Here is a 27809-nt window from a genome sequence, read left to right on the forward strand (position 1 = left end):
CAGTTTCATTTCAGTTTTATTTATTAGGTGTAGCCCTGTGAGCCATTCGGCTTTTGAATCGGGTGCAACCGCAACAAACAAAAAAAACAAAAACATGAACAAGAAAACATATTAAAGTTCCTCGCGTGTTGCGGTGACGTCACGGCGCGTGTTGCGAACATGTCGCCTCCCGCGTTGCGGTGACGTCACGGCGCGTGTTGCCAACAAGTTGCCCGCGTGTTGCGGTGACGTCACGGCGCGTGTTGCGAACATGTCGCCCCGCGTGTCGCGGTGACGTCACGGCGCGTGTTGCCAACAAGTCGCCCTCGTGTTGCGGTGACGTCACGGCACGTGTCGAGGGGCGATGTCTTCCGCCCGCGCTGTTTACATCGCGACGTGACGTCATCGCGGGTACGTGTTTGTTTAACCGAGAGCGCTTTTAGATTACGTAATTATGTAATTTACATTCCGATAAAGAAGGGTCATTAGCCGAAAAGTCGCTTGTTTATATATTTTTTTACATTTTTTTCCCTTGTACACGAACGTGTTGTTTTCGATGACGCAATGACGAGTTTGTATTTGCACGTGTTGTCTGACGTCATGAAGTGACATTCCTGTTTCATTAACGAGTGCTGGAATATTCTTTGGTTCTTTCGGTAAAGTCACGTTGATAGTAAAAATAATAATAAAATAATAATAATAAATGAAAATAACAAAAAAATACTCTCATTTTACTGGAGCAGTTACACTTGGTGACTGAGGCTTGTGTTGCTTACGCAACGTCGTGATTTAATTTAGTTATTTTAATTTTATTATTATTTCAAAATATAACTCCGATTCAGGGTGCGGGGCCACGTGGTACGCGTGGGCCCCGGAGCGTGCCCGCACCTCGCCATTGGTCGGCGCGGCAGCACGTGACCCGACATCGGACCAATCGGAGCGACTGTAGGCGGCGGCCGCACGTGACCTAACATCGGACCAATCGGAGCGACTGTTGGCGGCTACGGGGACGCCGCGCGTGGTCGTCGGTACCGCGCAGCCAAAGAGGCAGCGGCAGCAGCTTGGAGAGGAGAAGCAGGAAAATAGCAGCAGGAGAGAAGCAGCAGGCAAGGAGAAGCAGGAGAGGAGCAAGCAAGGAGTAGCAGGAGAGGAGAAGGAGCAGCAGCAGACAGGGGCATATTGTAGACGAGGGAAGGAGCAGCAAGCCAGGAGGAGCAGGGGCACAAGAAGCATCCAAGAGCAGCAGCAGCAGGCGAGGTGCTAGCGGCAGCAGCAGCCAGGGGACGAGGAGCGGACATGCTGCTCAGGCTGTACTCGAGGGCCCTCTGGCCCCGCAGCGTGGCAGTGGCGGCAGCAGCAGCAAGGGCCTCGCAGAGGAGGAACGCGACACAAGGTGAAGCCACGGGGACTTGGGGGGCCTGTGTTGGGGGTCATTGGGGGCCTGTGTTCAGGGTCTTTGGGGGGGGCCTGTGTTCAGGGTCTTTGGGGGGGGGGCCTGGGTTCAGGGTCTTTGGGGGGGGGGGGGGGCCTGGGTTCAGGGTCCTTGGGGGGCCTGCGTTCAGGGTCTTTGGGGGGGGCCTGTGTTCAGAGTCTTTGGGGGGGGGGCCTGGGTTCGGGGTCCTTGGGGGGCCTGGGTTCAGAGGTTCAGGGTCCTGGGGGGGGCCTGTGTTCAGGGTCTTTGGGGGGGGGGCCTGGGTTCAGGGTCTTTGGGGGGGGGCCTGGGTTCAGGGTCCTTGGGGGGCCTGCGTTCAGGGTCTTTGGGGGGGGGCCTGTGTTCAGGGTCTTTGGGGGGGGCCTGTGTTCAGGGTCTTTGGGGGGGGGGGGGGCCTGGGTTCGGGGTCCTTGGGGGGCGTGGGGGGTGCAAGCGGCATTGAGTTGGAGGAGCGGCATTAACCTGGCCTTAGAGGAGGCGGGGGTAGCAGGGGCATTGGATGATGATAACCCTGAATTGGAGGAGAGGCAGTGGCATTAACCTGTATTTTAATGGGGGGAGTCGCGGGGGGTTAATCTGGCTTTCCAGGGGGGAAGGGGCATAAATGTGGCATTGGATGAGGGGTAGGGACATGAACCAGGCCTTCGTGGGGCAGGCGGGAGGGCATTCACCTGACATTGGAGGGGAGTGGCGGTGTTTGCCAGTTCGAGAATATTCTTTCATCAGAATTCCCCCCTGCAGTTCCCGATAATGCGGGAAGGAGTGCAACCACCACCCAGGGTGGCTTCGTCTTCGCCACACCGAGTGCTCCAAGCACACCGAGGTGGCATCACGAGAGTGGAATTAACCCGAGGGGCTCGGGGACATTGAGATTGTGAACAACGGAATCGTTTTCTTGGTTCTTTCGGTAAAGTCACGTAGAATGGAAATAATAAAATAATAAAAACACATAATAAAATAATTCTCACGACATTTCGGCCACAACGCAAGCAGCCGTCCTCAGGTGAAGAACAGGTCTGAGCGAAAGACAGCGTCTTTCTGACAGCGTCTTTCTGACAGACCTGTTCTTCACCTGAGGACGGCTGCTTGCGTTGTGGCCGAAACGTCGTGAGAATTATTTTATTATGTTTTATTTTTATTATTTTATTATTTCCATTCTACGTGACTTTACTGAAAGAACCAAGAAGATGAATCCCTGCAGTCACGAAAGCTTTAAATCGAAATGGAATCGTTGTCACTGACCTGGCACCAGGTCTCTCCCCGTGGTCGCGTGGATTTGTCTTCGGGTCCTCCGGTTTTTCTCTTCACATTCAGAAACCACATGCGTTGATGGTATTTTGTTGCTATACATTTCCACACGATAAGCCACTTTGTTGTGCTATCATTTGTGGCCAGGTCGCTTTTCAAAAAGAGTTCCATAGCTCAGTGGGCCTTGGTGAAATTAAAACTTGATTAAATTTCGATTTAAAGCTTTCGTGACTGCAGGGATTCATCTTCTTGGTTCTTTCGGTAAAGTCACGTAGAAGGGAAGTAATAAAATAATAAAAATAAAACATAATAAAATAATTCTCACGACGTTTCGGCCACAACGCAAGCAGCCGTCCTCAGGTGAAGACCAGGTCTGTCGGGGAGACAGCGTCTGAATGAATTGCGTTGTGGCCGAAACGTCGTGAGAATTATTTTATTATGTTTTATTTTTATTATTTTATTACTTCCCTTCTACGTGACTTTACCGAAAGAACCAAGAAGATAAAACTTGATTAGTTTTAAGGTACAACGCATGGCTAAAAAATTTTCATATGGTGACACAAACACGGAGAAAAATCCTCATCTGAAGGTGGGATGGCTTTTAAGTTTCCTCAAGGTTACTGTTGGTTAATGTATCGTTCCATCTCCGTCCTTCCTATTTTTGTGCGTGTCGTACATAGATGTGACACAGGCCAAGGTTCTTCCTGGACCAGATGAACTCCGGCCGCTGTACATGGACGTGCAGGCGACTACCCCCATGGTGAGACTGGCGGTACAGCCTGGGTGTTCACTCCACTGTGATTCACACACGCAAGGGTGACTCAATAGGAGTACGGTATATAAGTGCACCGTATTCCCTCGCTTTTTCACCAATTTGCTGTCTGCGATTTTTGGTCCGTCCGCGAATCGCGTCTGGAACTCTACACGACTACTGCATCGAGAGGGAGAGAAAGTGACGAGAGATAATGTTACGTGAGAAAGTGACGAGATATAATGTTACGTGAGAAAGTGACGAGATAAAGAGATGAGAGAGAAAGTGATGAGATTTTTGTATTTAAGGTATTTGAATGTCATCTGCGAAATTTGCTATTCACAAGCATCTCCAGAACATATCCCTCCCGAATAACGAGGGAATATTTTTACATAACCATCATCACAAAACGTGTTTCTTACAAAACCCATCAGCGACACCGCCTTCTAGGAGTGCATTGTTTCAGCAGCATTTATTCAAGCCAAGCAACTCTGGAACAGTTTAAATATCTCATAGGATATAGAGGTGGAGTAAGTTTAGGATTTCCTTTATTTAAATATCAGATTTTCGAATATTTAGTCCGAATTTCGGGTTTATTTCATGCTTTTAGATTTCGATGTACAGTAAAACCTTGGATTGCGAGTAACTTGGTCTGCGAGTGTTTTGCAAGACGAGCAAAATTTTTAAATAAATATTAATTTGATAAACGAGCGAGGTCTTGCAATACGAGTACTACGTGTATATGCTTTATCTGCCGAGCGTCACGTGATCACAACTGATATACGAGTGCTTTGGATTACAAACACGTTTCCGGAACGAATTATGCTCGCAATCCAAGGTTTTACTGTATTATCAATAAACGTAATTGTTGATCCACAAGATTAAATAACTTTCAATAAAATAATTGCACTTTAATTTATAACGTAAACCGAGAACACATCCTGAGTATGTAGGAACGCAACAATTTTAACCAAAATTATTTGATGAATTGTAAAATATGATCGGGATCTAGATTTAATTCTCGTCTCGTTCCTTTGTGAATTCCGTTAGTGTAACGGTAACGTTTTAAAAATATATATAGATATAACCCTTTATCAATCCATTGCTGGATGAAGGCCTACTTATGTACATCTTGCTATGCTGATCATGAGTGGATTGCAAAAAGGTTTGCCCAGGACATTCATGTCCTGTATATCTATCCACTGTAGGAATCCATGGCTTAAAATCAATGGAACTTTGCATACAATGATCATACATCGTACATTATTTAACGACTTTATGCATGCATTGCGTATAAATGTGTAAACATCGGTGAATTTATTACATGCCCAATAGGTAACAATGTGGGAGCGTTGTGGCGTACAGACTTCATTAAAAGTACACTATATTTGTCCACGGCACAGTGGTTTTGCTCGCCGTGCGATGAACGTCACGACCCCAGGTTGACGTCTGGCCACAGTTAGTATCGGTGGCGAGTGATGTCTGGATCGGTCCCGGGCACCCATCTTCACTAACCTGCACTGACCAGGATGGTGCCGTAGGGTCAAACAACGCCCACAGCCAACACTGCGTGTGGAGCCATTTATCCATCGGTGTATTAACTAAGGACTTCTTTACATCATATATAATAAAACAAATTAAATATTTCTGACCATTATCTTTCGAGAGACCATTCCATTACAATTAAATTTGCGCTGTGTCGTACTTGTAGGGGAAGTGTGGATAATTAGCATTGCTTTACCCTGATCTCCAAGTTGCTCCTCTTACTGGTGCAGCAGTGGGGATAAGAGCAAATGTCTGTTTATCTATCTGAGGGTGTGTATAATGGAGCAGGTAATTGGAGGGTGCGTGATAGCGGTTTCACTATATGTGGAAGCGCAGCCTTCTGTTGCACATTGAATGATTGCACTGCAGTGAATAAGCTGTGTCAAGTTACACATCGGTGTACTATGCTGTGCGTGGGAGCACTGCCTTCTGTTTGGATCGAAGGCATTGTGGTGAACATGCTGAATAATACTGTAAATTGTATTAACTCTTTCTCATTCCGATGACGATTTATGATGACGTATATGTACATCATCATAAACCCTAAAACAAAATAACTATCGCTACGAATTCCGTCCTGAGTTTCCCACGAGCACGTGGCACAGTTTGGTGCCACAGCGATCCTAGAGCGCAGTCGTGTCGCTACAGGTCTCTGTGGTGAGTACAATGTCTTTAAAAACAACGGCGCTACGCCTCTCTAAATAAAATTAATGCTGAACCGCTTGCGTGTTCCGAGATTCGGTGGTGAACGGGGCACCCGCTCTGCGTTGGGATTTTTGCGTGACAAAATCTGTACAGTCCGTGTCTACATTGTGACACTATATAAAAAAAACAAAAGGCAACGTGACAAATTAATCCACTCCACGTTTCCAATATACATTCGCATATATATATATATTTCCAGTAACCATGTTGACATCAGATTGATTATTGCAATAAGTAAAGGGGCTTGGGGAGGGCACATTGCGTGAAATGATGATAGCCGTTAGATAAGACTGGTGACGGAATTGCAGCCAAATGCAAAAAGATGTCCTTGTAGATGACTGTCGCGAGACTGAGGGATAGTGGTGACGTGGAGAGACCTACCTCCAGCAGTTAATCGAGAATGTCTGCTGATTAATGAGAATGAAATAATTGCATGATTAGAATGTCTATAACGATGCATCCTTGTCACGGTTTGATACATTGTCAGGATTTGGAGTCGGAATTTGATTCGATCATCAGTTTTTTTTCTTTACGTGAATGCAGCAGCCTCTTGCGCAGGGGTCGGCAACTAAAATAACATGAAGAGCGAGCCTTATTTTGCGAATAACGTCATGAAGCAGTACTTAAAGAACCTCATGCGGCTTCGGAGCCGCAGGTTACCTAACCCCTGCTCCAGTGAAAATAGGCGTCATGTTAACCTAGTACATAGACGGTATGCGAATAGAGAGTAACACAATGCAATGCTTGTATCCGGAGTGTATGAATCGATCTTAATTGGCACTTTCTACGGCTAATCTTGCACTTTTTTGAATTTCTTTGCTCAAAACTTTCTAAAGAAAAATGTTGTATTTAAAATTCTATAATTTCTTACCTTTTTTTTATTCATTTGTATTTAATTTTTCTCTGTTATGTACGTCACGGAAACGGTGTTTTTTTAATTGATGAAACCCGACTTCAGGGCTTCTTAGCTCACAGGATATTTCAAAATAAACTGAAACTGAATCGATGTAGTGCTACACCCATAATGTCCAGGAATATTCAAAAATCTAAAACTCCTTTTCAGATGGCTTCTGGAATGGGACGTTTGGCAAAGTACGTTTTACGAGTGTTAGGGGAGACAAGTAAATTAATTCCCTCCAAACGACTCATTTCTAGGCCAACCGGTCTGCCGTGCCCGGTTTACTCTGTTACACTGTACATTCATTTCTAGCACATTTTTCTCATTGCGTTGTGTGTGCCCCAGGGTACATTAATGAGATGCAATGCCATTCTCAATCATTGACACTGCAGTGTACTGGGGCCAATACACAAGGACTGCTGGACATTTCCTCCACCTTACAGCCTGCAACGTGGCTTTGCTAACTCACAAGGGATTGTGATTGCCTTAGCTCAGCACCGACACCATTCAATGACGTGAATGCGAATTAACTATTGTGGCCACTGGTAGTGATCATAAAAGTCCTCTGCCTGAAACCCTCAAACAAATCTCAACACTGTCTTTCTGGCGTGGCCTTGGCAGTAATATTTGCCTGATTGGATGTTTTTAAAGTTGTTGGAAACCAAACTGTCTGCAGAAAACCCATGCATCTAACTCCAAAAATACTACACAGATCAATAGCCTACTTTCTGTGCTGCGATCATCGTCTAAAACGTATCAATGTCGCACGTGAATTATCTCTTCGATCCACAAACCGTCTATAAAAACGGCATTCACCACCAAACCCATGACTAAAAAATATTCCACGACTGTTGGAAGACCGTAATTCCCGATTGCATTTTTTAGGTGTACCTTAGCAATGCAGATACTCTGGGGGTTATTGCAACACAAATCCTACCTGTCGAGTCCATAACGTATTCGAGAGCACTGTCCTCTGGCACAACCGTAAGGGAACCGCCCAATGTTTTGCATTGTTACATATATTGATATGTGTGAAGGTCAGGAACGTGAATAAGTGTGGCCTAATGTTGTAGCGGGATACACTAAACCTAAGCAGCTGTGCTTACATAATGGAACGATTCAGTACTTTCATAACAGGCCAAACAAGAAGTCTGTTAATATAGGAGACCTGAGACCACAGCCAAAACTACTGTACTTGCATAATGACAAAACGCAACACGTTTGTCAATGACACCACGGCCTTAAAAGGAAAAATATATAATAGGTAATGTTTTCGGTGATGGCCCTTCATAGCACATACATAGAGACATCAGAGAGAGTTAGTTAATAAGAGCTTCTCTGACCATATTCAAAACTAAAAAGTTTATTATTTTATGTACCAGGTAAATCCCACCGAGTTAAACAGTTTTTTTTCACAATCGACCTGGCCACAAATGATAGCTCAACGAAGGTGCATATGTGGAGATTTCTAGCAGCCAAATACAGGTGTGTCGGGGTCGGGAACGAACCAACTACTTCCTGCACACCAGATGAGGGAGAAGTTCTCACGACCATGGTACCCCCATTTTGAAATGACAGGCCCAGGAATGCATCACTAAGTGAATTACGCGAATTAAGTTGCCATTGACCTCACCACAACCGGTCACCCATAATACAATGTTCAAGCAACATTTGACTATTTCACTTGGAATACAAAGAGCTTTATTTTAGCATTTTTTTTTCATTATTGAAGAGTTTTTTCATCACTACTCATCGGTAACTTCATATGCCTACTATCATTATTTTCAGGCCCCATGGTGTAAATTCCAGTCTCTATCACTCTGGTCTCTATGTGCTATGAATGATGAAACGTTGCCTATATTTCCTTTGAAGCAGTGTACTTCATGAAAGTTTTTTGGTCATTGTGTTTTTGCATCACTGCCAATGCACAATCGTCCAATAATCTTCACATAAGCTTTCATGACGGCTTAAACATGCAGGTAGAACACGGCGAGATATACATGATGCATTGCGCGAACTGGGTATGTGTGTACGTATGTTGAACTTCGTTCGCACGGTAAGTAGCCAACTGTGCTCATTGGAGGTGAGTGCGAAGGAGAACAAACTAAACACTAAAACAAGTGTTGGCTGGCTTCGGGCTGCTTGGAGGAGAGTTGACTGGTGCGTTGACAGTTTAAACAATGTGTTCTGGCGTTCCCGTGTTTGTGCTCTTGGCAGCGCAGTGGTTTTTAAACTGCGCCACGAGAGTTGTGGCAACTTGGGGTTTTAAATTACAGTTGCTGAGCACATGCGTTAATAGGTTCTCACGAACGACACTTGCCCCCTACAGTCTATAAGACTAAATGGCTGAGCTTTGTATTTATTTTGTATAAGGATTCGTTGCTGCAGTTTAAGGTATCCACCATTCCCATTGACACCTCCTGATTCTTTCAGACATACAGTATACGCTTGCTGCGGAGTCAATCTGCATGGAATACACCAAAACCTCGCCCATCACGATTTTCCCTTCACAGATTCACGACTCGCGCCAAATTAATTGAGGTACAGATCGTGCCCTTGTGGCGCGGTTGACTTCGAGATTCCTGTCCACTGTGCATCGTAAAGAGCACTGTACAGGAATTCTCACGGCACTGCTCGCGATGATGCTGCCGCGGAAGAATACAAACGTTGTCTCGTCTCCATCTCGTCTCCAGCCCATCGTGTGGGTCCCAGGTCACGTGATCCCATCATCCAGTGAGGAGGCAGTGAGATTCAGCCACCCGCGATTTGTATTACTACGTTATATTTTTTTCCATTCTGTTCATTTCCCGTCCAAGTTATATTTAGCACTGTTAGACAAAATGAATCTTATACTACGTAAAAAATACTTCCTGTGTCATGTTTGGTTTAATGTAGGGTAACATAAAACAAAATGAATCGTGAACCAAACCCTATACTTCCCATTTGTCTTTGAGTTTTGGGATCGCGGATTTGCCGATTGCAGCTACTTTCAAGAGCGCAAACCCCCAAAATGGGCAAGAGTTTTGGTAAACTTTTTCTTCTCGGTATTTTTCTCACTCGTGTGTGTTCTTCGTTCCCGGTTGTCTTCATCGACTCCTTCCTGCCCTGGGCCTTGTCCACGTCTATTCCACAGTCCTTCATATTCTGGTTCACCTCTTGGGTGTCCAACTTGGTGCTTCCACGTTCATCGCCTTTCTTCCAGTGCGCATTTCCCGTCCTCTCTGTACGACATGTTACAGCCCTCTGAGTCGACTTCGTTTCATCTTGCCTGAGATTGCTACCCACTCTTGCATGCAATACTATGCCCTGTGTAGTCATTATTTAACAATGAAAGTGTTGCTTTTTTTTGTCAAATAACGATTCTCAAGTAATTTCAGGATGCTGTACTTGAGATGTTTGGCCAATTAGCAAGTAAGTTGTATGTGGGGCTAAAACTAGAGCCGTCCGAGAATGCCCACGTCACGTACAATGGCGTAACGCTCAAATACCCAAACTCTAAACTATTTTTATTTTACCAGGTAAGGCCCACTGAGTTGTATAGCTCTTTTTCAGAAGCCACAAATGATAGCTTAACGAAGTGGCTCATGTGGAAATGTATAGCATCCAGTTACTCGAAACGCACGTTTCTTATTGTGGAGGGGAAAACCAGAGTACCCGCAAAATAAATCCACTAGACCACGGAGATAACATACAAACTCTAAATATACCGCAGGCATCAGGGTCGGGTTCGAACCCACGACCTGTTTACCAGGCGAGGTAGTTAACATCCCGCCATTGTTGCGCCAAATGCTCACGTGGGTGGCTGAGCAGCACACATTTCTGTACTACCACCTCATGGAGCTGCAGGTTGGGAGTGTCATGAATTCTGCGCTACCCACTAACCTTGCATTTCCCAAGCGCTGCTTTGCAGGCGTGTGCCACCACAGCCGACCAAGCAGGCCCCCCGGTGCATTGTCGCCACGGCCCAAGCTCTTACCTGTGCGCGCGTCCCGTGTGCCCGCGCGTGTTTAACAGGACCCGCGTGTGATGGACGCCATGATGCCGCACATGCTCAGCAACTACGGCAACCCGCACTCGCGCACGCACGCCTACGGCTGGGAGAGCGAGGCGGCCGTCGAGAAAGCACGGCAGGTTCGACTCCCGCCTCTTCCCCCCCCCACCTCCGGAGTTGCGCGCTGACAGCATCGCTCGCGTGTGCTCGGTGTGATGGCGCCGTGCGATTTGCTAAAGGCACTCGTGAAGCGAAACTGCCACGAGGGTTTCATCGACCACACCCCCCTCTGCTTTGTTGTTGTTGTTGCGCTCACCGTGCAGCAAGTTGCGACGCTGATCGGAGCCGATCCTCGCGAGATCATATTCACCAGCGGAGCCACCGAGTCCAACAACATCGCCGTGAAGGTATGTTTGTGTCTATGTATGTTGAGCTTCGTTTTCACCATACCTAGTCAACCGTGCTCATCGGAGATTGCAGTGGATGATTTTTTTGACAATATTAACATTTTTTTAAATACCGTATAGGTTTAGATTTCTTTACATTGTCCTTTTTTACCTAGCCGGAAGTAAATGATGCAGTGGTGTCATCTGGGCAAGGTTCGTTATTTGTATTTATTTTATTATATATATGAAATCGTGAGACTTTTTAATGGTAAATGTGGCAACACGAGAGTAGATTTGGGTAATCAGAGGGCATTACCCGTATCAGCTCTGGTGTAATGAGCACAAGCCCGGGGCTGGCACATTGAGCAGGATATGATGTCACATTGCACATTGTCTTGTTTAGCACAGAGGCTTTCACGACCAATATCCATAATAGAGGTTTTTGGGTGAGATCGCGTAAATATAAATGTGTCGTTGGACCCGCCACCACCTGATACAACTACTAATTACAGGCAACCCCCGCACCTTTGACCTAATTGGTTCCTATACGACGGTCGCAAGTCGAGGCCATCATAAGTGGAACCCTCGTTTCCCATAGGGCACAATGTTATACATTGGGGTTCCGTTCCTGGAAACCCGTTACGTACCTTAAAAATACCAAAATTGACCACGAAAATAAATGAAAATACCCCCAAAAATATTTAACCTCCACAAACATTTCTTAAGTAAAAACCAACACATTTGAACATTCTTAAGTACTTTTCTGCACGTGCATCACATTTCCTCTTCTCGGACGTAGCGAAAGGCGAATATAAAAAAAAAATGTAAGAACATTTACAAAGAAGTGAAGAGCGTTGCGAAAGAAACGCCGCTGCATTTGCTCTTGATGCAGCCGCGGACCGTCGGGCTATACTGTACATACGCATACGGCAGAAGAGCAAAGCAGCCCCATCTGGCGACGAGTCTGCACATGATGTGCGCAGACTCGTCGCCAATCAACTCGGCGTTGGTAGCAGTCGTTAGGCGATTGTAAATACGTGTTTTGGTCGTTACTGGGGGGGTCTTAATTGCTATAAGAAAGGCCGTAAAGCGGGGGGTTGCAAGTCGAGCCGTCGTAAGTCGTGGGTCACCTATACTAAAGTTTGTTGCGTAAAAAAAATGCCAATTTGTTACTAGTTCAGCACACCGGTGTGTTGGAGATTATTCCCGCAACATTTGTGGGTTTACTCTCCAAGACACGGGTGTTTACTTGGCAAACCTTACTAACTGGCTGTGTCGGGTGATGGCGTGTTTGACAACACTTATATTTACGCGATCTAACCCAAAAACCTCTATGATGGACATTGTCTTGTCTTCGCCTTACACGCGCGTGCGCCTACTTGGTACCTGCGTGTGTGCGCGCGTGCGGCAGGGAGTGGCGCGGTTCTACAAGCAGCGCAAGCGGCACGTGTTGACGACGCAGACAGAGCACAAGTGTGTGCTGGACTCGTGTCGCGCACTCGAGGCCGAGGGCTTCGAGGTGACCTACCTCCCCGTGCAGAGCAACGGCCTCGTCGACATGAAGGTGCTCGCTCGGCCGGGGAGAGCAGCAGGCAGCACGTACCACGGTGGCAAGATATTATTATTATAATAATAATTTACACTTGGCGCGTTTCACCCAGAGGGCGCAGGGCGCCGCACAGAACTAAAAGCAGGCAAGCAAGTAAATAACGAACACAATTCTAAAACCTATTTAACCACGGGTAAGATTACCCCCCTCCCTTGCCTGGTATGTAGGAGGTCGTGGGTTCGATCTCGACCATGACACCTGTATATTTGGAGTTTGCGTGTCTCTTTCTCTCCCTGTGGTCACGTGGATTTTTCGCCGGGTCCTCTAGTTTTTTCTCTCCACATTTAGAAGCATGCTTTTAGAGTATTTGGCTGCGATACATTTCCACGTGATAAGCCACTTCATTGAGCTTATGATTTGTGGCCAGGTCACTTCTCAAAAACAGCTATATAGCTCAGTGGGCCTTACCTGGTAAAGTAAAAAGTTGAGTTTTAGTTAGTGCATTATCATAAGCAGCAGCACCTGAAGCAGTAACAATAGAAGTAGTAGCAACAGTAGCTGTATTGTGGTCACGATTATCATTGTAAGCAGTAACAGCAGCAGGAACAATAACATCAGTATCAGCACCATCATCAGCAGTAGTAGTAGCATAAATATAATTGTCAGCAGCAGTGGCAACAGGAGAGTATTATTATCACCACCATATTTCAACAAGTTGGTTGGTGCATGTTAGTGAAGGGGGGATTTCCAGGAATGGTTCAAATATCACTGTCCAAGAATGCTAGACATGGACGTGAATCGTACTCAGGTTTCCATGTTCGTAATGCAGTACACTAGCCAATGGGCATACTTTAACGATGTGTATTAGTTAAATGCACGTAAAGTGTGTAATTCAGAACCACGGCGTCACAATGACTTTTGTGAGCCGTGTAGTAAGGACATGATGACCATGACTTGTACCCACAACCCAAAAACATCCTCCGAGCTAAACTGGTCAAATGCTGCCTTTAATAATTGATCCCTCGATAACATCACAGGGCTTGAGTACACATATGCAGGATTGCAACACAGTTTATTTTGAAAAATACCCCCACAACCATATCCATGCTATGGGCAGTTTGGATTTCCCTGTAACAGCAAACAACGAACATTTCTCATTTTGATAAGATGTATAAATGATTCCCAAATGTGTTTTCTTTCGTTGCTCAAATTGACATCACTGATTGCTAAAGACCACGTGGTGCCATTCACGAGTGTAGTTTTCTACGTGGCAGCAGTTTTAAAACAATTATCCCACATTTGAGTGTAAATCAATGTAAATTAATGGAATTTGTAAAAAAAAAGAACAAATTGGGTCTTGCTGCTCAAACGGAGCACCGCACAGATCGGTGCTCATCCCTGTTGCCTTAAGCCAGAAGTAACAGAAAAAAAATCACCATTCATATGGCAGGGGGCAGTCTGTCCATAGCACAATCCCGCTGTCGACTTTCCACAGAGTGTTGTTCATAGGCTGTGTCGACCACCCTGATTGCGAGTTGATCGCGAACTCGCCATATTCTGATTGAGTTTAGCGCTGGAGCACACCACCGCCCTCAGGCTAATTAAGCATTACTCAGGGTTACATGAGCTGCTCAAGATTAAGTGAGGCTCATCACACTGCTGACCTTTACGTGACGTTTTCTGCACTACCGATTCTTAAGCAAATCTCGTTAAAACTGACCGCCAAGCAAGATCTTTCTAGCTCACCACAGAGCATTCGACAAGACTTAATGAGCCTGCTGATGGCTGAACAAGGCTTGAAGCCCTGCCGATGGTTGTGTGCTCTGTGTCTGTCGGCCCGTGACAGGAACTGGAGACGGCGCTGCGCCCGGACACGTGCCTGGTGTCTGTGATGGCCGTGAACAACGAGATCGGGGTGAAGCAACCTATCAGGGAAATTGGTGAGTGTTTGTCACACAGCGCCGCAGTCCACACGGGACACGCACACTGCAAACCCCACACGGTACACAACACGCCACTGTCTGCATAACACACAGTGCACACTACACACCCCGCACGGTACACACGCAAACTACACACAATGCACATTATAAACAGTATGTACACATAATTCTAGTATGTACACACACACACCACGAACAACACACGCCCCCCACGCTCTACGCATACCACACATCACGCAGCACATGCCACACATTGCGTACCACACACCCCACACTTCACACATACCACGCACAAGGTGTTCTCTTACGCTAGGGCTGCATTAACTGTGTCCCAATCGAGCCTGCCACACGGTACACGACGCGCCACCGTGGCTTTCAAATAAAAATAATAATGCTTGATATTTGCCATGAACGTGGAATGATTAAACGAGCCATCTGGATCAGTATGCGGGCTTGTGGGTGTCGAGTTGTTTGGGCTTGGAGCGAGGACTGCAGTAGATGGATGTATCTCGCCTCATCGAAGTGCTGGAAACGTGTTTTTATTTGTGCAACTTTCTCTCGTCCGTCTCTCATGTCTCTTCTCATTTAATATTTATCCTACATCTGCTATCTCTCCTCTCGCTACATGTTTCGATCATATTTCACTGTCCGAAATACATCTGTTGTACCATCTCTCCTCAACACATTTCTAGCCTGCCTTTTTATATTATAAAAAAAGTGTTTTGCGTCCAGGGGCCCTTGGCAAAAAATACTGATTTCACTACTCTTTGGTTCTTTCGGTAAAGTCACGTAGTTAGAAATAAAATAAAACAAATCACGACTTTTCGATCGCAACACAAGCAGTCGTCATCAGGCTAATTTCATTGGCTGAAAACGTCTTAAAATAAAAATCCAAATCAGGATCCCTCCTGAAAAAGAGTCCTATGATGCAGTATGGCTTTCCTGGATAGATTTATAAATATATTATTATAGCATGTTAAGAAGTGTTCACTCATTTTCAGAGGGGTCCACTTTCGCCGATAGGACGACATCAGTATGAAGGCCGCCACACTGCCTGCAAAGGGTGTTGTCACGTGTTGTGTATTGTCAGGGGGGCCGCACGCCAGGGGCCGCACTGAAGGCCACCAGCGGCCGCCAGTGGCCCGCGGGCCTTGCAATGAAGCACCCCGTGTAAGATGAACAGCTGAATTCAGTGTGTTAAATAAGGTGAAGTCTGAGAATTTCAATTTCTGTTGCAAACTAGAGAGTTACCTTTTTGCTACCTGCTTGTCCAGTATTTTCAGTCTTTTTTTAATATGCGTGGGTTCTTTTTTTTTTCGCCGTGGAATCTGGTTTTTCTCATTGGCAAAATTACACAGGAAAGAGTTCACTAAACATCCGAAGCATGGCCCTTCCAAAAACAATCTTGAGACCGAGAGACTTACCATCACTCTGTTGTTATTACAACACTGTGCAGTCATGCAACCACATCACTATGCAGTTACATAACTGTAGAGTTACGTTGCAGATAAGCAAGGTTTGGTTGTCTTCTAGAAATACTGATGCGTGCTGTAGGAATGTAGATTTTCGACTACTGGCTGTTGAGCTTGTATATTCTTTGAGTTTTATTTATAATAAGTCCCTTTTAATTTGCTAGGAAAGCCGGAATGAGTCCAACTACTCCTTTCTCAGGAGGGCTCTGCATTAACATGATTGGCCAATTCCATGTAGTGAGTGTTTGACATGTGGGAGAAGCCGGAGAAAACCGACGCACACGAAGGGGGCAACACTCTACACTGCACACGGATTCAAGAACCCGTTTGCCGTGCTTCCATCTCCTGCCCACCATGCAGCCCAATCCTACAACACCTGCTATTCCTAGGCAATCTTACACTCAAGTACTAACTTTGGTCAGTGCTCCCTAGGAGTGCTGTCACAATATCATTTTCCTATAACTTTGTAGATATATTACAGGTAGGAACAACAGGTTCCACACTGCCCATCAGGGATTATTTGTCTGTCGTGCATATTTGTCTGTCGTGCACGAATGCGCTGTCCAACCAAGTTCCTACCTGCCCACTCCGAAGGAACGTGTTTCACACTTCTGCTGGTTTGTGCTTTGCCGTACTTCCAGTGCGCATTAGGATAACTTATGCGTTCCTCGACTGCTGTGCAATCAACTTAAGCCTGCCACGAGTCATTATAATCATTCAGTCTATAATGGTTATAATGCATATGTTTGTCAGTTGCACAACATTATTAAATAATCCATTGAACACTTTGCTATCATACATAGTAAGTAGAAAAAAATAAATGAACGATGAAAGTCACGATATAATGATATTTTACACGTGGTTGATATGGTTATCCTGGATCTTATATTGTACGATATATTGTAGTATCGCCATATCGCGAAAACTCTGATACATTCCGCATGACAGAAGTGACGAAATCCTACACCGTAGGCCAGTTACCATCTGCGCTGTTTCTAGCCACTGTAAAATCACCATACGGACTGTGTGGATTGTTACCTGTGCGAGTTATCGGTCTTCGCCGTGGCGGTGCGCTGCTGGCCGACTCGTTGCCCCATTCCTGGCATTTCCCCCCACCACCACCCCCCCCCCCCAAAGGAGAGTTGTGCCGCCAGCACAAGGTGTTCTTCCACACGGACGCAGCACAGGCCATTGGCAAGATCCCCATCGACGTCAACGACATGAAGATCGACCTCATGTCCATCAGCGGACACAAGATCTACGGTCCCAAAGGTCGCGATTGCACGCGAACGCGCCACTCTTCAGTGTGCCTGGGGTTCAGAGTGGTGAAGGTGCATTTGTCAGTCGGTGCACTCTGTGTAATGTTATTATTATGATTCATGTCAAAGGTGGTGGGAACTGCGTGTTTGCCTCTGGCTCAATTGTTTGCTTCTGGCTCAATTGTATCATGGGAAGCGGTAGTTCACCGGTTAGCGCGCCGCGCTACGAACCCGGCGACCCGAGTTCTACTCCCGCTCACGGCCAACACCGGTGACTGATCTGAACCAATCCTGGCCTTCCCCCAAGGTCGACTCGACCTCAAACAAGTACCCAGTGCGGTGTGTAAACATCGCCACTTGCGAGAACAAGGCAGACGGGCTTGGTGCTGGCCCACCACACACCCACTTGTGTGCCGTGCCGGACTTTCAGAGGTGCCACTGATCCACAAATACGAAGAAGACATCGCAGCAATACACTCCGCTGCTCCTGACGCGGATATTTGGCTTAACCTCCTGAAAGTGAACTTGTCGTTGTTGCTCTGCATTTACGTGAGCCAGACGAAAGAAGAAGATAGCTGCCACTCGCTAACAGGATCAGAATATTTATTTATGCCGGAGACATTCGATGAGAGCTATAAAGCTCTTTTTCACAGATGTCCAGCCGGGGCGGGTCAGAAAGTTGCAACAGCATACACAATATAAACACACGAATACGGTTTTTTTGTGTTGTTAACAGCACTCGCCCCAAGAGTTTGCCGAGGCTATACGGGGGATCTTTGTCTGTGTGTGCGTAGGCGTTGGGGCCATCTATGTGCGGCGCCGCCCGCGTGTGCGCGTCGAGTCCCTGCAGAGCGGTGGGGGCCAGGAGCGGGGGCTGCGCTCGGGCACCGTGCCCACGCCGCTCGTCGTGGGGCTCGGAGCGGCGTGCGACGTCGCGCTGTACGAGATGGAGGTGAGCGACGCAGCCCCCCTGCTCGCTCCCCCCCCCCCCGACCATACTCCCCAATCCTTCGCCATTTCCCGACGGTGTTGGTGTTATGTACGTACGTTGAACGTCTTTCACACCGTACGGAGCCAACCTTGCGAATCGGAGGTGCAGGGGAAGGACTACAAACTAAAAAAAAAGCAGTTCTAAAGAAATACGTTTTTGATCTAGATGATTTAAAAGGGCAAAGCTCCAGTGGCTTCTTAATTTCGGAAGGAAGAGCATTTCAGACGGCCGCAGAAGCGCATCTGAAAGCGCGCGATGCAGTGTTCAATGGTTAGCCAGAAACCGCTGCGAGAATGACCAGAGTTTGCGTGATGGTTTCTGCTCCTTGATGAGAGATCGGGATACTCGTCAACAGCAAATTGTAGGCGGTACAGCAAATAGGCTGTCGACTGGTCCGTGCAGCAGAGATTGATTAGTGTTGTGGTGCGCGTTGAACATTTGGTTGGTTATCGGCTGAGCGTATCATCTCCCTCCTAGAGTCAACAAAGTAAGTACCACCTTTGTCAGAAGTCATCGGCAAGTGTCTTATGCAGTACATAGCCTGGCCTTCATCATACGAATGTGGATATTCCAAAGTTGGTTCTGAGCTTCCATTGGAGTAGTAAGCGCTACCCTATTCTTATTACAGCTCAGACATTTGATTGGCTTTATCTTGCATGTGGGAACAGTTTATCTGGGTGCTCACAGGTCATTGGATTAAGATTTAATTTCAGGGATTAAAAGTGTCCCTTGACCTATTTTACTTGCCTCTTGAAATCGACTCTTGTGGCCATGAGGTTTTCTGGCTAAATAAAAAAAACTAATATTTGTATTACTGTCCTTAGCCATGACGCATTACAGCAGTAAAAACTGTGATTCTGACCTGTCCTGGCGCCTCCCCCAAGTCATCTTGAGATAAAAATGTTAAACTCATTTCTTTAGAACTGCTTTTTTACACGCTTTTATTTAACTCACTTCGTCTGTTGTATCCATAAAATAAAAATCTTGTAACTCAATTTTTACACACTTCCCAATGTAATATCGACTGCAAACTTGGTATAGGTGTATCATACTGATGACAATACTATATTCTATCATTAAAAATTATAAATATATTTTTTAACAATCTTTTTAACGGCTCTAATTGTCCACGCTCAACTCACGTTGGCTGTAAATCACCACGTGGTCCCTTGCGTCACGGCAAGCCTCGGGGAGCCACGCCCAGGGGCGGGGGATGTGGAAGGAGGGGAGGGGCGATGGGGGAAGGGGGCAGGGGCTGCTCGAACAGTACATTTCATTAAAGCGTGATTAAAAAAAAGTATTTTTAAATATTTTATTGTGTTAAGTTTGTTGTCCTTCTTCCCGCACCTCCGATTACCACAGTTGGCTATGTATGGTGCGAAAGAAGTTGAGCAAACAAAGGGTTGTGATATAGTCAATATCAGTATCCAGGAAATAAAGTGCTAGCCACACCATCCGCTCACGCCATGCGTATTGGCCTTAATAGGTGCTCGCTAACAACGCTCACCCCCTAGTAGTGCGCCCGGTGTGGGAAGAGTTTGACTCGGGGCCCGGTCCCTCTTCCACCGCCCCCTCCCCCCGTCAGTACGACAACAAGCGAATCGAGGCTCTGTCTCATCGGCTCGTCCAGAGGCTCATGGGTGAGCTCAAGGACGTCATCATGAACGGGGACGCTGAGCAGAGATACCACGGTAAGCTCCAGCTTCCTACGGGCTATGGGTTTACAGGGCTTGGCACTCGGGTAGGGCCGGGGTAAGGTGATGGTTATTGTTAGAGATAGGGTTAGTGTGAGAGGTTAGTAATGAGGGGTTCATCTTAGTGTTAGGTAAGGGTTAGGACAGTTAGAATTCGTTTTAGGGTTTGGTTGTGTTTATGGGTTTTTATTCTTGCACGTAACATCAATATGTTCGTGAGCTATATTCCACAGGTCGAGGTCTGCTAGCTATGAGAGGGCTTCAGGAGTGTGTTGGTGTAGTTTTACCACTCCTTAGTTAAGGGGTGGGGAACGTTTTTTCTGCCAAGGGCCATTTGGATATTTCTAACATCATTCGCGGGCCATACAAAATTATCAACTTAAAAATTAGCCCGTTATATTTGCTCAATCATTTAATTAACTCACCTCTAATGTGATGGCTGGAACTGCTTCTCTTTGGCGAGGCGTGTGATGTTAGCTGGTATTGATGATGTTGCTGCTACTCGCAACTGCTTTTCCAGGTTTGCTCCTAAATTTATTGAATTTCGAGTCCCGCCTGCGGTTGCCTTGGCAGGGCCACACCAAATGATTTTGCGGGCCTCATACGGCCCACGGGCCGGACGTTCCCCAACCCTGCCTTAGTTGAAGGAGCACAGACCACAGTTTACTATATGGTCCATCGTTTGGGTTGTATGGCCACAGATTTAGGGGAGAATTGGGATGAGAATTCACGTAGGTTTGTGTTCAGGATAAGGATGGGGGTTAGTGTCACGATAACGTTAGGTGTAAGGGAGATGTATGGTCGTTAGTGATGGGGAAAGATTATGGCTAATGCCGGGTTAGTGTTTGTGGTAGAATTACAGGTAGAGAGAAAGAGTTACTGTGAAGAGTGTTCGTGTAGGATGGAGTTTGGGTTAAGATTTGGGTTAGGATTAGGGCAAGTGTTTGTATTAGGATTTGGATTGTTTGTATTAGAGTGGGGTTTGGATCAGGGCTGTATGAGGGTGTGGGTAAGGGTTGGTGTTTGTACATCGTTTAGCTACATTGACAGAGGCACTCAATGCAGCATTCGTGCACGTTGACCAGTGGTGTGTTATGGTTGTGTTCACGTATCGTCAAGGGTTCGTCTGTGTGAGCTCTGACGTGCACACGTGCAGGCAGGGTTGGTGGATGACGTCGAGACGGGGACATCGTGTGTGGTATACCCTCTGGCAGCACGATGATGGGTTCTTTTTAGGAAACAGTACAGCAAGTAGGTTGCTAACAGAGGTGTTCTTCAGACAGCTGTGTTTAAATGTTATTCCCTGGTATGCGTGGTGACTTTTCTTTAGGCAACATGTTTGCTTCTGCATGCAAACAACTAACCAGGCATGATTTCAGAATCAGAATATTTATTTATGCTGGAAGAATCCGATGAGCTATAAAGCTCTTCTTCACAGATGTCCAGTCGAGGTGGCTATGAACATTACAACAACAAGCAGTACAAAAACACAATCGTAGTGCAAAGTACAAGAAAGGTAAACAAATCACCCAAAAACACACAGATAACACTAAACCATCCACATTCTACCCGGCAAAGCCCACAGAGGTATTCACCTATTTTCAGAAGTGACCTGGCCACACATGATATAGCTCAACTATGTAGCCAAACATTGAATGTTGGTGAAGCTTCATGTAAAATTAGTCTTAAGACGGAGGCAGGGTTGTCTTGGTGAAACAGATAAATAATTGTGTCGTATGAGTTGATGCAGAATTATTGTTTGTGTGTGTACACAAGCGCATGCGGCTGTTGTTTGTATCCCCTAGGTTGTATTAATCTGTCATTTGCGTACGTGGAGGGTGAATCTCTTCTCATGGCTCTGAAGGATGTAGCTTTGTCCTCGGGAAGGTAAATGCTTTCAAATTTCTCACACGCACAAACACACACACTATCAATTTCACTCATTCTCCATTTGGTTGGGTGTCGGTGTTGCAAGAGTGATCAACTCGACTATGAGAAGGTTATATTATTGGTTCTTTCGGTGGTTGATGATGATTGCTTGTGTTGCAATCGAAACGTCGTGAGAATTTTATTGTTTTATTAGTTATTTTTATTATTTCCCTTCTACGTGACTTTACCGAAAGAACCAAGAATATGAATCCCTGCAGTCACGAAAGCTTTAAATCGAAATTTGATGAGAAGGTTGTTTACTCAAAATATTCTCAGTGCTCAATTTGGCCAATAACTATTCTGGGACACGATTGGTCGTACCACATTGTGGCAAGTCGGCAGGTGGTTGTGCTCTGCAGAGACTGGCCCTCCGCTTCGGAATTTGGAATATATGTATGTTGAACTTCTCTTCGCACCATACGTAGCCAACTGTGTTAATCGGAGGTGCAGGGGAATGACAACAAACTGCTGTATATGTACACTCGTGTTTGTGTCCATGTACAGGGACTCCTCTACTTACGAACGAGTTAGGTTTCAGAGGTCTGTTCGTAATTCGATGTGTTCGTCAGTTCAACTTTGCTCCTGTCGATTCCAAACACGTTGTAAAGCATGTTCACGAGACATGGAGAATGGCTTAAAAAGTTGTTTAATCTCCTGTAGATGTAGATGCCACTGGTTCTTCACGTTCTGCAGATGTAGATGCCACCACCGCCATCTATTGCGCAGTGGCTGAACCTCCGACTCTCAGTCTGAACAGGCAACTGGACATAGGGACAGGTTTGTTCGTGTCTCTGAAAGTTCTTAAGTCGAATGTTTGTAAGTAGAGGAGTCACTGTCCACTGGTGTGTCCGTGTGTCCACCACTGGCGCTCAGTATTTTGGTTTAAATGGATATAGATTCATACGATGTAAAATTTTATTTAACTGCAAGAGACTTGTTTTTTTTTTATTATGTTCTGTAGTCCTTCATAGTCAAGTTTATGATCGAAGACTCGCCTTACGTTAACGAGCTTGGGGTGTGATGCTCATTTCCATTGTTGGTTCTGAGGCAGTGGTGGGAATTCCACATTGCTATATTCTGATATGGGGTCTTTACTGGAGGAACAATGCGGTGAGCTTCGAAGGATGCCACATAATCCACAAAGTCTCTTCAGTTGAGATGCAGTGTACAACTGAAGCAACTTTATATTAAAAACAAGCAAAAATGACAGTTGTAAAATATAATTTGAGTTTTTCTTTACATTTCATAATGTAATATTAATAAGTTAAAGTCAATTGCAAAAACATAACATTGAAACGTGATTGATATGTTGTACTGATATTGCAGCGAGATTGATGCTGCTCTAGCGAGTGTGGCCAATCTTGCGTTGGGAAGATCGCTGTTGACTTGGCACAAAACAAGCGCCGATTTAATTGACCCCAGAGAGATGGTGTACTGTGAAAAAAGCTAAACTATTTTTTATTTTGCCAGTTAGGCCCACTGAGCTATACAGCTCTGTTTCAGAAGCGACCTGGCTGTCATAAATTACTGCTCAGCGAAGTGGTTTATCACGTGGACAATGTATAGCGACCAAATACCCGTAAATGCACGTTGATTTTAAATATGAAGGGAAAAACTGGAGAACCCGGAGAAAAATCCACATCACCGTGATGAGAGAGAACACGCAAACTCCAAATATACAGCAGGCGTCGGGGTCCGTATCGAGCCCACGGCCTGCTGTATACCAAGCGAGGTAGTTAACATCTCGCCACTGCGGCACCCGCGGGGAGGGGAGGTGACCACGTGGTCTTGCTGCCGTGTCGTGCTCGGTGAGTGCGGTGCCACACATTGACTCTTGACCCCCCCCCCCCCCCCGCGTGTTAATGCGGTCGACGCGTTTTGCGCAGCGCTTGCACGTCCGCGTCGCTCGAGCCCTCCTACGTGCTGCGAGCCATCGGCACTGACGAGGACTTGGCTCACTCCTCCATCAGGTGAGCCCCCTCCCGTGCCACCAACACTTCTTCAATTCTAAGTTTCGCACTCGTATGCACAAAATGTTTGACACAAATAAACCGCAATACCTTGCTGATCTCGTCAAGGGGCATAAACCGTCATCACGCCAACTTATGTCATCTTCGCTTTTGTCTCGCCATCGAACAAAGACTTGTGTCACCGCACCGCGCGCTTTCAGATACGCTTCTGCGGCCATCTGGAATGCTCTTCCGAAGTTAGGAAACCACTGCAGCTATGCACTTTTAAATCCTAGATTTGAAGCTTTCGTGACTGCATTATATATACGGAGTGGTAGCTCTTGTAATCTCTCATTTACTTGATACAGCTGTCGTGGCTGTGACGGTTCCACCTGAAGACGGAAGCTTGTGTTGCCTCCGAAACGTCGTGATTTTTATTTTATTTTACTTTTATTAATTTTAATTTTTTACCTACGTGACTTTCCCGAAAAAACCTAAGAACACTTTTAAATCATCATCTAGATTGAAAACTCATTGCTTTAGAACTGCTTTTTGTGTTTAGTTTGTTTTCTTTACCCCGCATCTCCGATTAGCACGGTTGGCTACGTACCATGCGAAAGAAGTTCAACACGCAGACGTGCGTCATCGTGCCCAGTTCAGCCTGGGCTGAGGTCCCAGGGGCGATCAGAGTGGCTAATGCTGCACCCTGAACACTTGTGATGTCACTGGACCAGCGCTCCTGAGATTATCTCTGAATCCCTTTGCTCCCACCAGAAAATGAAACTTATTCTCATTTATTCCAGTGACTATCAAAAATCATCAACCGTTTGACCTATCACGTTTACGCTATTTTTGGCTTTTAAAAATTGCGTTCAGTGGTGTCTTAGTTTATATTAATTTACTCTTGTAGGTTTGCGACTTAAATAAGTTGAAATTTTGCGTACTGTTTTGATTGCGCTACTTAAAATCAAAGGTGCCGTCCTACTTCCACACACGCCCACACCAAGGCACCCCACACTCGCCCCTCTCTCTGCTGCTTCTTCCTCCTCTCCTTCAGCATTGCCCGAATCGTCTCACGCTTGACTTTAAATAAAGAATTTGAATCCTTCTCGAAACATTCTCCTGTGCAGTGGCTTTTAATGGTCTCTGACCATGCAACAAATGGCTCTGTGAAAGGGCCCGTCGTGGTATTAAGTGTGGTGTTGTGCCAGCCAAGACGGATTGTTCGTTGAGCACACGGCCGAGGCAGTCTCACAGAGGCGCGTAGTGCCGTGCTGCGTGCTCCTGCCGTTGGAATGCAATCGTCTCCCCCCCCCCCCCCACCATTCTCTGATCGTGCGACAGGTTCGGCATCGGGCGATTCACCACGAAGCAGGAAGTGGACTATACGGTGGAGAAGTGCATTCATCACGTTCACCGTCTGCGCGAGATGAGGTGAGCAGGCGCTCTGCGCGCGCACACACACACGGGCCTTTCTGTTTGTGCGAGCGAGCGGAGTGGTGGTACGGCAGTTCTCGCACTGCACTGCAAGTCCCAACCAAGTCCCGACCGTGCGCCTCATCAGTGGAAAGTGGCTTCTGAACATGTCCCGGACCTTTCTTGGGGGTGTCTCAACATTAAACGAGTACCTGGTACAGGCGGCAGACAGGTGTCTTGGGAGTAATGTGAGCAGCACCACTGTCTCGTATGCCATGCTGGCCTTAGTAGGTGCTCACCGTTCATTGAGCACCACCGATTAACACAATTGGCTCTGTACGGTGAGAAGTTCATCATACATAACGGCACTTCCTGCTGTAATCTGCAAGTCTAAGATGCGGGTGTTTGTGCGGTAGGGGCGAGTGCTGCTAACACGTACTTGTTGAGACCAGCATGCCACGCAAGGGAGTCGTGTTGCTTGCACCACGCACACTCCACCTTTCTATCCCCCGTCGCTGATGTTTACACGCAGCACCAAATATCACTTGAGGCTGTCAATGCAGAGCGGGCCGAGGACAGATTTGGATACGGCTTGTGCAGTGACCTCACGTCACCAAGATTGTAGCACAGTTCAACACGTAGGCTTTTGCCACCAATATTATCCATAATCTGGCTGTCGCCTGATGAGGCTGGTTGTAATTACCGGCGAAACGACGTTATTCTAATTGTGAATGTTGTGGGTTCACTGTCCAATACACGGGTGTGCTGGCCTAGTCAGGAGCTGGCTGTCGGGTGGTGGCGGGTTTAACGACACATTGTAGCGCAGTGTCTTGCGGAGCTTGCGGTCTAAATGTTCGGCGATTCATTTTAACCTTGCGATAAAACCACGGCCCTACTCTGCCGGGTGTAACGTATAATTGCAGATATGCGGGCACAATCCATCCGTGTATAAACAGTTACATGTGGTCTGTTGTTCCCAGCCCCCTGTGGGAGATGGTTCAAGACGGCATCGACCTCAAGAGCATCCAGTGGACCCAGCACTGAGTGCACGTCCCCTGGCCACCCCCTCCGCATTCCCTGAGTGACATCCATGGGGGGGGGGGGCGGGGAGTGGGGGGGGACAGACTTGGTGGGGGGGGGGGCACATCATCAGTGCCGTGGTTACGGGAGACGCGCACTTGTGGGTCTGTCGCAGGGTTTTCGTCCTGTGCTTGGTGTGGAAGTTCACGACCGACTTACTCCCCCCACCTTGCTCTGCTGTGCGGATGAGTCAAAGTCTAGGCGTGTTTCCACCCCAAGGAGCATGGGGTGGACCTCGTTCCATTGTTAACAACTGAGAGAGTTGTAGGGATTTAAACATTTCCTGAGTGGGGGGCCAGTCTATGCATAGGATAGCCACTATTGAGTCATCACAGTGCTACTAATTGTTTTAGACTCCAGTGAGATGATGGGCCAAGTCAAACCCAGTGTGTTGACTGTTCTCTACAATGTAACCCCTCTGAGTATAATCCATGTATATGTTATGCTGTGATATTCGGCTGCAGAAAACGCTGGTTTTCTGTCACGTTTAAAAGTTAGCCACCAACCAGCTTCTGTGCATGCTTGGCCTTTAAACCCTTAGTAGTGGTTGTGCCAGGGACTGGTCACAACCACTGTGCATCTCAATTAGCATCATGGCTTTGATATTAGACACGTTGCTTCTCGATAGAACGAAGTTGAATTTTGCCAAAGAATGAAAGGGGAAGCCAAGTAAAAAAAAAAATACTCTTTGCAGGAGTGAGCCTTTGAAGGTTTGAGTCGGACAACATTTTCCCATGAGCATTGCCTTGTGCTGTATAGAGAGAGCTGTATGCTACTCACTGCGCACAGGCAACAGTCAACTTCGCCGAGACGACAAAGGACGTCTTCGTAGGCCCCCTTGTAAGGTACGCCACCTACCGGATTGCTTGAGTTTTGCTGAAAACTGCACCATGTGACCCGAGTTGAAGGAACGAAATTTTCGTCACTGCTAAACTCGTTTTAGGCACTTACGCACATGTCAGCATTACATTTACGGAGCACTGTTCAGTGGTGCAAACGTAAAAAATGGAAAATGGGGATTAGTGGGGGGGGGAATCATTGGTGCCTACCTGTTTGTTTAATTGAGATAACAGCACTCAACATATGCACTGGGAGGTGTTATGAAGTGATGGATTAGGTGTTGAGAGATTGGAGGTCAATCACTGCACTAAGCCAGGCTGGAGCTGGGTTAAGGGGAGCGGGTGATTGAAAGTATGTACATACGTATGTTGAACTTCTTTCACATCGTACGTAGCCAGCCATGCTAATCAAGAAACTAAACACAAAAGGCAGTTCTAAATCGGCGAGTTTTCAATTGAAGATGTGATACAGGAACAGTGCCCTTCCTTGATGGCAGGAGACTTCGTTCCACCGCTGTGCAGACATGACCACATCCCTTGCGGCGCCTCCATTTGGTACCCACAATTGCGAACCTGTAACAGGGCCTTGCAAAAACATCGGCAATTGGTTCTCGGTCATATAAAAGATATTCGTGTTCTGTTTGGCATCATGGATTGTTTTACCGTTGTGGATTAAGTAAATAACTTTAAATCTCCCTGATTAAACAAGCCACCTAGCGGCGTTGAACCAGTGGTGTACATTCCTCTTGTGGT

General features: G+C 46.5%; 1 protein-coding gene across 1 annotated transcript; it reads left to right on the top strand.

Moving 5' to 3' along the window:
• The first annotated feature begins 950 nt into the window (after positions 1–950).
• On the top strand, positions 951–26236 carry NFS1 (NFS1 cysteine desulfurase). Its single transcript, XM_078864175.1, has 13 exons — positions 951–1372; positions 3340–3419; positions 10573–10689; positions 10873–10956; positions 12347–12499; positions 14331–14424; positions 17037–17171; positions 17953–18110; positions 19735–19840; positions 21649–21730; positions 23659–23742; positions 25066–25155; positions 26118–26236. The coding sequence occupies exons 1-13, from the start codon at positions 1276–1278 to the stop codon at positions 26179–26181; spliced, it is 1344 nt and encodes a 447-aa protein (XP_078720301.1). The 5' UTR covers positions 951–1275; the 3' UTR covers positions 26182–26236.
• Positions 26237–27809: the final 1573 nt, after the last annotated feature.

The sequence above is a fragment of the Lampetra fluviatilis genome, chromosome 17 (assembly GCF_964198595.1).
Source record: "Lampetra fluviatilis chromosome 17, kcLamFluv1.1, whole genome shotgun sequence".
Classification (NCBI taxonomy): Eukaryota; Metazoa; Chordata; class Hyperoartia; order Petromyzontiformes; family Petromyzontidae; genus Lampetra; species Lampetra fluviatilis.

Bases quoted from the DNA above. Each gene is read 5' to 3' on its own strand.
- NFS1 (XM_078864175.1), top strand. From the start codon at position 1,276: ATGCTGCTCAGGCTGTACTCGAGGGCCCTCTGGCCCCGCAGCGTGGCA. The intron at 3,420-10,572 runs GTGAGACTGGCG...CGTGTTTAACAG, and splicing joins TGCAGGCGACTACCCCCATG to GACCCGCGTGTGATGGACGC. The intron at 12,500-14,330 runs GTGCTCGCTCGG...GGCCCGTGACAG, and splicing joins ACGGCCTCGTCGACATGAAG to GAACTGGAGACGGCGCTGCG.